Source organism: Nerophis ophidion, linkage group LG22 (assembly GCF_033978795.1).
Source record: "Nerophis ophidion isolate RoL-2023_Sa linkage group LG22, RoL_Noph_v1.0, whole genome shotgun sequence".
NCBI lineage: Eukaryota > Metazoa > Chordata > Actinopteri > Syngnathiformes > Syngnathidae > Nerophis > Nerophis ophidion.
This window is the reverse complement of record NC_084632.1, coordinates 2630697-2640696: the sequence shown is the minus strand read 5'-3', so window position 1 is coordinate 2640696 and position 10000 is coordinate 2630697. Positions and strand designations below refer to the sequence as shown.

The 10000-nt window shown below is 40.9% G+C and overlaps 1 protein-coding gene across 3 annotated transcripts in view; it reads right to left on the bottom strand.

Moving 5' to 3' along the window:
- Window positions 1-10000, bottom strand: part of spata6 (spermatogenesis associated 6) — a 35598-nt gene that overhangs the window by 15166 nt on the left and 10432 nt on the right. For all 3 annotated transcript variants that reach the window (XM_061882978.1, XM_061882979.1, XM_061882980.1), the window contains exons 6-9: window positions 9052-9123; window positions 4485-4517; window positions 3747-4079; window positions 50-140 (exon numbers count right to left, since the gene is read on the bottom strand). In XM_061882978.1, coding sequence (XP_061738962.1) covers window positions 50-140; window positions 3747-4079; window positions 4485-4517; window positions 9052-9123 — 529 coding nt within the window. The remainder of the gene's footprint in view (window positions 1-49; window positions 141-3746; window positions 4080-4484; window positions 4518-9051; window positions 9124-10000) is intronic.

The following is a 10000-nucleotide window of genomic DNA, read 5'->3' as shown; positions in this document are numbered from 1 at the left end:
GACATCTGTCTCTGGACAATTCAGGGAAGGCTTGCTTGATGTAACATACCAGTGTTGTCATCTCGGAAGCTGACTTGGCGGCAGCAGTGCACGTTACTCTCTGGTGGCGACCTTTCCATTCGACTGCTGGAAGTCGGAACCTGTCGGCACAAAACACAGAAGCATTGACCGACACACAAACACATTACTTCCAGCTGAAAACAAGATGCCTGGAACAGAAAACTGCTCTTTGTAGGAATGAGCCTCCTGTTGCAGCCACTTCATTAGGTATTGGTTTGTTCTTTGCAGTTGGACTATCAATTATCTGTTAATTGTCCACAGGAGACTCCCTCAGGAAAAGCAGTGCTGGTTGTATTCCGGTGTATTCTATTGCTTGTTCTCTCCCTTTCAGAACAATTTTGTTATGATAAAAAAAAAAAATACAGAGCCGGTGTCTTAGAAACGTCTGTCCTCACAGCAGCGATACACACAAAATGGTGCATTCACATAAAGCAGGGGTGCCCATTACGTCGATCGCGAGCTACCAGTCGACCGCGGGGGGTGTGTCAGTTGATCTCCAGCCAGGCTTTTAAAAAAAATAGACCTAAAAATGAGTGATCATCAATCTTCACCAAGACGTCACTTAAATGACATTCACGGTACCGGAGGGTCTTGTGAGATGACGCTGGCTGCTGCAAGATCATTATTATGAAAATATGACCGAGAGGAAGGCGAGAAACACTTTTTATTTCAACAGACTCGCGCCGTACCTTCCGTCAAAACTCTAAAGGCCGACAGCACATTTCCTATCTTCACAATAAAAGCCCTGCTTCATGCTGCCTGCGCTAACTAAATACAGAGTCTCGGAAAACTGGCGAGGCACAAGCGATCCCTCAGAAAGCTGGCGTGCACATCACTTGTGCACGCCAGCTTTCCGAGACTCTTATTTTGTTAGCGCAGGCAGCATGAAGCAGGGCTTTTATTGTGAAGATAGGAAATGTGCAGTCGGCCTTTAGAGTTTTGACGGAAGGGACGGCGCGAAAGTCTGTTGAAATAAAAAGTGTTTCTCGCCTTCCTCTCTGTCATTTTTTCATAATAATGAACTGGCAGCAGCCAGCGTCATCTCACAAGACCCTCGGGTGCCGTGAATGTCAATCAAGCAAGCTACGGAATTTGCCGCCAATGTTTTTCTTGTAAAGTGTATGGAAGCTGGATGAATTAGATGCCAAAAACCAACCACTTTCATGTGGTATTGTACAGAAAGGACAACTTGTTTTCTCCCCCATTTGAAAATGTGGGCGTTATCATCATTACTGTCTGATTCCAATCAATGCAAGTCATCAGAATCAGGTAATACACCAACTTATATTCTTGTCTTCGTGAAAGAAAGACATATATATGTGTTACACATGCTTGTATTATCATTAAACACATTTAACTTGTTTACAAAAATGTCTCTTTCATAGATAAATAAATATAAATGATATATATAAATGAGGTAGATCCCCTCGAGTTGGTCAATTGAAAAGTAGCTCGCCTGCAGAAAAAGTGTGGGCACCCCTGACATAAACTATGAAGCTCTTTAGATTCCCTCAGTGAAACATTGTTGTCACAACCCATTAACAGATTAACTGAATGCACTTTTATTTCCCACTTAATCCTCTTGCCATATTTATCATGTTCATTTTGGGACCCTCGCTGCGTGTTGAAATTAAAACATTTGTCTTTATAAAAACAACTATGATCACTTCTGAGTAACACGGTCATAAAAGGCGGTCAATTTAACAATACATTTATTGTAAATTCTCTGTTGCAGAACGTGGAAAGCTTTAATTGGTATTGATTTGCCCGCCTATGCAAAAACCACACAAGCAAGGGGGATGACAACGTGTCAAGGGAGATTTATTTGTTTTGGCACACCATGAATACATTTGGACCGCCACAAATAGGTTAGGCGCTATGTCGTTCATGAACGCATTATAATGGGACTGTCTTGTTGTTCCAATGGTTGTACAGAAACACGCCACAAAATAAGAGAATGCAGTAGGAGGCATCAGTAGGGATGGTTACTGTTCACATTCAAACTGATATGGTACCAATTCCCAGTAGATGGTAGTGAAGTGAAGTGAATTATATTTATATAGCGCTTTTCTCAAAGTGACTCAAAGCGCTTTACATTGTGAAACCCAATATCTAAGTTACATTTTTTAAACCAGTGTGGGTGGCACTGGGAGCAGGTGGGTAAAGTGTCTTGCCCAAGGACACAACGGCAGTGACTAGGATGGCGGAAGCGGGGATCGAACCTGCAACCCTCAAGTTGCTGGCACGGCCGCTCTACCAACCGAGCTATATGGTAATGGATAGCGGAACTCAACAATGCCAATTTTGGTACTTTTGTATGTGTTAATATTTTTTTTTAAAATAAAATCAAATGGGCTTTTTTGCAACATTAAAAAAAACAAACAACAGACCATGTTCGCCGCTGTTCAGTTGTTATATCTTCTTTTATTACATTTCTGGGTCTCAATTACAGTTGCAAGTCCAATACATCAGATGGCAGGAGTGTATAGTTTGTTGTGTTCGCTAGTCATTGTTGTCTCGTCTTTTGTTGCACCCTAAAAAGTGTTAATACTGTAAATCTTGTACTTATTACTAGAGATGTCCGATAATGGCTTTTTTGCTGATATCCGCTATTCCGATATTGTCCAACTCTTAATTACCGATTCCGATATCACCCGATACCGATATACACAGTCGTGGAATTAACACATTATTATGCCTAATTTTGTTTTGATGCCCCGCTGGATGCATTAAACAATGTAACAAGGTAGGTTGAGATCGGTAGGTTGTGAGTTCAAACCCCGGCCGAGTCGTACCAAAGACTATTAAAATGGGAGCCATTACCTCCCTGCTTGGCACTCAGCATCAAGGGTTGGAATTGGGGGTTAAATCACCAAAAGTGATTCCCGGGCGCGGCACCGGTGCTGCTCACTGCTCCCCTCACCCGAGAGCCAGTTCCAGCTCGTGGTGCCCAAGACCAGACTTAAGACCAGGGGAGACAGGACCTTCTCTGTGGTCGGCCCTAAGCTCTGGAACACTCTGCCCCTCCATGTTCAAACTGCTTCCACAGTGGACTCTTTTAAGACTCGTCTTAAGACCCACTTTTATTCTTTGGCTTTTAACACTACGTGAGTTGTGTGGTCCTCTGTGTTTTTTATACACTTTGATTTCTATTTTACGGTTTTAATTGATTTTACCCTTTAAAATAGTTTTTATATTGTTTTTATTGGTTTTATATTTATTTTTTGTTTTTATTCAGTCATTGGTGGAGCATAATATATATATCTATTTTTTTAATTTTATTTTTATTTTTTTACAATTGTTTTTAACATGGCTGTGCAGCACTTTGGAAACGTTATTGTTGTTTAAATGTGCTATATAAATAAAGTGGATTGGATAGTTTGCCGGAAGTGAGTCCTGCTTTTGGAAGCAGCGGATTTTTCGACACTGAATTTTCTATACATTGAATTTTTTATACACTTAATTTTTTTGCACTGAATTATTTTTATTGAAATTGCCAGTCACAAAATTCAAACGCAAAAAAGTCAGTTACCGGTACATAAATTCAATGTCAAAAAGAACCTTTCGTAATAAAGACGCAAATTAACCTCCATACTGACGGACCAAAAATGATTCAATTTTCCAACATTTTCCACATCAGCCTCGAACAGGAAGTGGCTTTCCTCTCTGAAATGAGTGGTACATACCAAAAATGGAGGCCGGCGTTCCGTCTCCTTCCTGAAGTAGTACGGCCCGAGCTGGAGGTGATTGAGCCTCTGCTCGGCGTCTTTGGAGAGCTGGCACATTTTCCGATGGGTGTACGGCGACAGGGCGCGTGTCATGGAGGCGACGGTGGGCTGCTGATAGCCCGGTTCCATATAAACACCGTGCATCTTCGGATTCCTTTGTGCCCTGTGTTTGCAGGAAGTGTGGAAGCAGGCCGGCGGCGAGGGACAACGTCTTGGTGACGACCACCTTGGAATGTTTGGAGACCTGGGGGCTGAGGTCACAAGGGGCTTTGGTGGGGAAAAGCGGGGCATCTGCGGGGTCGTAAAGGTGACCACGTCAAGGAAGAAAATACAACGTTGGTTCAAACTATTAACATAAATCAGTTTTAGTGTTGCAGCCACAAGCATTGAATCACCACAATAACTCTAATGGTCGCTAACATAATTCTCCAATAAGCCGCTTCCTGTAGGTAATGGCATCCAGGGATAAATAAGACGATTCAGATAAAACCTTCATTCCAGGGTAATATGATAAGAAAGGCGCATTTAGGCAGCTAGAGTGCTATTTAGGGAAATCAGACAAACACTAAAACTATTTTTTAAGACACTAAATGATGAATGTTTGTACCCTGAGGCCGCCTTCTGAGGTAAACTGGATTTAATTGAATTAAGGCAAATATGCTCGTCATCCCATTCCGCCTTCTAACACACACTCACCACTTTCTGCTGGGTGTAGGGAGGCTTCCTGTCCTGCAGATGGACCAGGATTAGTCCATGTGGATTAAAAACAGACAAGGACAAAAAATACAAATTAGTGCTGTCAAAATATGATATTTTTAATCAGATTCATCAGACTTTTTAATTTGGATTTATCATGATTAATCACAGGTTATTACTAGCTTGCGTAATCGAAATTAACTTGAAAAATGACCATACTACTTCCACACTAATGCAGTTTCATTCTTTGAATGTCATTCACAAAACTTGCCAACTATTTTAGCTAAAGTTGGGTTAGGATTTATATGCAGGGTTCCCCGCAGCGCTTTGTTGCTAAGGCGGCCGCCTTAACAACTCTTCTATTGCTGTCGTACTATTTTTTCAGCTATAGTTACATTAATCATTAGTAATGTAGCAGCCTAGTTTTGAATGGCAGGGTCCCTGCTGTCACATGTTGATAAAAATATAACATTTACATACAAACCCTGTTTCCATATGAGTTGGGAAATAGTGTTACATGTAAATATAAACGGAATACAATGATTTGCAAATCCTTTTCAACCCATATTCAGTTGAATATGCTACAAAGACAACATATTTGAAGTAAACACTGATAAACATTCTTTTTTTGCAAATAATCATTAACTTTAGAATTTGATGCCAGCAACACATGACAAAGAAGTTGGGAAAGGTGGAAATAAATACTGATAGAGTTGAGGAATGCTCATCAAACACTTAGTTGGAACATCCCACAGGTGTGCAGGGTAATTGGGAACAGGTGGGTAACGACTGTGTTGGATCCATTATGGATTGAACTTTCACAGTATCATGTTAGACCCGCTTGACATCCATTGCTTTCCTCCTCTCCAAGGTTCTCATAGTCATCATTGTCACCGACGCCCCACTGGGTGTGAATTTTTCCTTGCCCTTATGTGGGCCTACCGGGGATGTGGTAGTGGTTTGTGCAGCCCTTTGAGACACTAGTGATTTAGGGCTATATAAGTAAACATTGATTGATTGATTGATGATTGGGTATAAAAGCAACTTCCATGAAATGCTAAGTAATTCACAAACAAGGATGGGGTGAGGGTCACCACTTTGTAAGCAAATTGTCGAACAGTTTTAGAACGACATTTGTCAACGAGCTATTGCAAGGAATTTAGGGATTTTACCATCTACGGTCTGTAAAATCACCAAAAGGTCCTGAGAATCTCGAGAAATCACTCCACGTAAGCGATGATATTACGGACCTTTGATCCCTCAGGCGGTACTGCATCAAAAACCGACATCAGTGTGTAAAGGATATAACCACATCGGCTCGGGAACACTTCATAAAACCACTGTCAGTAACTACAGTTGGTCGCTACATCTGTAAGTGCAAGTTAAAACTCTACTATGCAAAGCGAAAGCCATTTATTAACAACACCCAGGAATGCCGCCGGCTTCGCTGGGCCCGAGCTCATCTAAGATGGACTGATGCAAAGTGGAAAAGTGTTCTGACGAGTCCACATTTCAAATTATATTCGGAAACTGTGGACGTGGTGTCCTCCGGAACAAAGAGGAAAATAACCATCCGGATTGTTTTAGGCGCAAAGTTGAAAAGCCAGCATCTGTGATGGTATGAGGGTGTATTAGTGCCCAAGGCATGGGTAACTTACACATCTGTGAAGGCACCATTAATGCTGAAAGGTCCATACAGGTTTTGGAGCAACATATGTTGTCATCCAAGCAACGTTATCATGGACGCCCCTGCTTATTTCAGCAAAACAAGGCCAAGCCACGTGTTACAACAGCGCGGTTTCGTAGTAAAAAGAGTTCGGGTACTTTCCTGGCCCGCCTGCAGTCCAGACCTGTCTCCCATGGAAAATGTGTGGCGCATTATGAAGCGTAAAATACGACAACAGAGACCCCGGACTGTTGAACGACTGAAGCTCTTCGTAATACAAGAATGGGAAAAAATTCCACTTTCAAAGCTTCAACAATTAGTTTCCTCAGTTCCCAAACGTTTATGAGTGTTGTTAAAGGAAAAGGTGATGTAACACAGTGGTGAACATGCCCTTTCCCAACTACTTTGGCACGTGTTGCAGCCATGAAATTTTAACTTAATTATTTTTGCAAAAAAAAAAAAAAAAAGTTGATAAGTTTGAACATCAAATATGTTGTCTTTGTAGCATATTCAAATGAATATGGGTTGAAAAGGATTTGCAAATCATTGTATTCTGTTTATATTTACATCTAACACAATTTCCCAACTCATATGGAAACGGGGTTTGTAATAAAAATCAACTACAGGCTTCCCAAATGCTGTAATAAATGAAGCATGATGAGTTGAAAATATGTCAGCATGTGGCATAATAACGACATACTTAGTATCTCAGGTAACTAGGACTGTTTTGTTTTTACTTTATGGAAAAAAATACCGAGATATATATCGTATGTCGCCATTCAGCAAATGGAGCGGGAAACACAACCAAAACTTTTAGGCTTCTACATGCGATAAAGCCGGCCTACTTCACCACATTCTGTAGTCTATTGCCCCCAAAGCTATTTGGTGGCAGCGACGAGGTGGAAACGTGATGGCGACAGGTCGAGTTACACCGATCCTTACACCCACTTACCACCTTCCCCGGTCTGTCCGCTGGAGAGACACCACCTTAACTAACGCATTTTCTGGGGGAAAAGGAAGAGAAACTTGCCAAAGAGCACACCGGTCGGCGTCCCATCCCTCAACGTATGCATTGACCGCATAACAACCCACTCAGATAACCATCCACAGTTAAGGTAAAGGAACATACGCAGTCATTATAGATTGTGTGATTATTCTGCATATATACATGATCACGTGAGGAAACTGGTTATTAATGAGAGCCCTAATACAAATTAACAAATGAGAGTGAATATGAAGACGATGATATGCGAAGTGGGAGGAGAAAAAAGCCAGTTATTTCTCAAATTAAATAGTATTGTCACCTTCTTTATCAAAGTGCTTGTACTCACAACTTTCTTTGGTCCAGAGTGGCAACATTTAATCATGAAACATCTAACACAGGGGTAGGGAACCTATGGCTCTAGAGCCAGATGTGGCTCTTTTGATGACTGCATCTGGCTCTCAGATAAACCTGAGCTGACGTTGCTTAACACGCTAAGTAATGAATAATTCCACTTGTAATCACAGAGTTAAAAATAACGTTCAAAATATAAAACATTCTCATGCTTTTATATGTTCAAGAAGTTGCGTTAATGGTATGAAGTAATTTATTTATTATTGGTTAGTGTGGGGCTTGCCCTCCTGGGGGTTCTTCAGACCACCAAGAGCCTGTTTTAGGGTTAAGTGAAGTGAAGTGAATTATATTTATATAGCGCTTTTTCTCAACTGACTCAAAGCGCTTTACATAGTGAAACCCAATATCTAAGTTCCATTTAAACCAGTGTGGGTGGCACTGGGAGCAGGTGGGTAAAGTGTCTTGCCCAAGGACACAACGACAGTGACTAGGTTGGCAGAAGCGGGAATCGAACCTGCAACCCTCAAGTTGCTGGCACGGCCGCTCTACCAACCGAGCTAAACCGCCCAATATCGTTTTATTTTATTTTTCTCTCAGTTGCTTTCCAGCAATTGTCTTTTTCTCTTTCGTCCTCACTCGCACTCTGGCTCCAGCCTCAATCCCGTCTCTCCTCCTGGCTGCTGCTTATAACAGAGCGACAGGTGATTAGATAAGAAGGCCCAGGTGGGCCTCTATGCACCTGTCGCTGATTTCGAGGCCGGTTCTGGCAACATCCCGCTTTGCTGGCATAGCTCGGTTAGTAGAGTGGCCGTGCCAGCAACTTGAGGGTTGCAGGTTCGATTCCCGCCTCCGCCATCCTAGTCACTGCTGTTGTGTCCTTGGGCAAGACACTTTACCCACCTGCTCCCAGTGCCACCCACACTGGTTTAAATGTAACTTAGATATTGGGTTTCACTATGTAAAGCGCTTTGAGTCACTTGAGAAAAGCGCTATATAAATATAATTCACTTCACTTCACACTGCTGCAGGCCCGCAGGCCACGCCCCCTCCACAGTTAACTTCAGAATAACAATGTTAATACAAAGAATAAAAGACCTATAATACTCTGGAAATGTTGGTCTTACTTAAAAATGCACGCGTTTAGTTGTGTTCAGTGTTAAAAAAAATATTATGTGGCTCTTAGGGAAATACATTTTAAAATATTTGGCTTCTTGGCTCTCTCAGCCAAAAAGGTTCCCGACCCCTGTCAATAAAACTTTTTTATTCTATTCTAACCTAATCCAAGATTATGGCAGGCTAAATGTAATATACAAAATTGTATATTTTTCTTTGAGTGCAACAAGAAAAGCCCTTTTATTTATCTATTCTATTTAAATCTTCTAAAATTGTTCTTAGAGTGCAGTTACAACAATAAGTTTAATGCATTGTAAGATTTTTTTGTTAAAATTAAGCCATAAATTATTTTTTTTCATTATCCCCTTTATTTTGAAAAGTATTGAAATATACATTTTGGTACCGATATCTTGGTATCGAGACAACCTTAGTAGTTACAGGAGGATACTCACAGGCAGGCTCTCTCTCTCCTCGCACTCTTCAATGAAGGACGCCACGGAAAAGGCCACGGTGGGCAGGACTCCCTGGAAATGAGAAAGGGGGATATTTAGAGAATTGAAGGAAATAAAAAGACAAGTATTGGGACACCTTGCCGCTACACCTCACAAAATTAGAAATGGGAGAAAATTAGGACTTTTTCCCACCTTGCAACTACTCTACGTAAGGTTAGGTGCCGTTTACATTTTAACTAATACGGTAGCAATTCCTGGCTCGCAGGAATCGATACAAGTATTTAACAGTACTAATTTTAGGTAATAAATATTGATTTAATCTCATATTTTTATTTTGCAACATTTTAAAACATGCAGCTGTTATCACATTTCTGAATCACAAGTATGACATCCTTCCATCCATTTTTCTACCGCTTGTTCCCTTTGGGGTCACAAGTATGAGAGTAATTTGTAATTACAGTTGCAAGAACAAGAAGTTTGATGGCAGAAGTGTATAGTTTATGGTGTGTTGGCTAGGCAGTTAAGTCTTTGCTGAAACGTGTCCTGGGTCAGCCCCGTGGTCTGCTGCCAGTTGTACTTACCTTAAACCAGCGTTTCTCAAAGTGTGGGGCGGGCCCCACTGGTGGGGAATAGAGACATGACAGGTGGGGTGCGAGGAATGGGAGGAAATTTCACTTTCATTTTTAATTTTTTTATAATATTCTTAGATTTTTTTTTTTTTACAAACCCATTTTCTATACAAACTGTAAATCACTTTGTGATTGTGTCTGTGAAATCCGCTATATAAATTAATGTAAATTACTTATTTTTCTTGATTCAATTATAAATAAAGTTTTTTACACATAGAAGTAATCATCAACTTAAAGTGCCCTCTTTGGGGATTGTAATACAGATACTTTAGGTTCATGAACATAATTCTAAAAATTTCTTCACAAAAAAAAGAAATTTT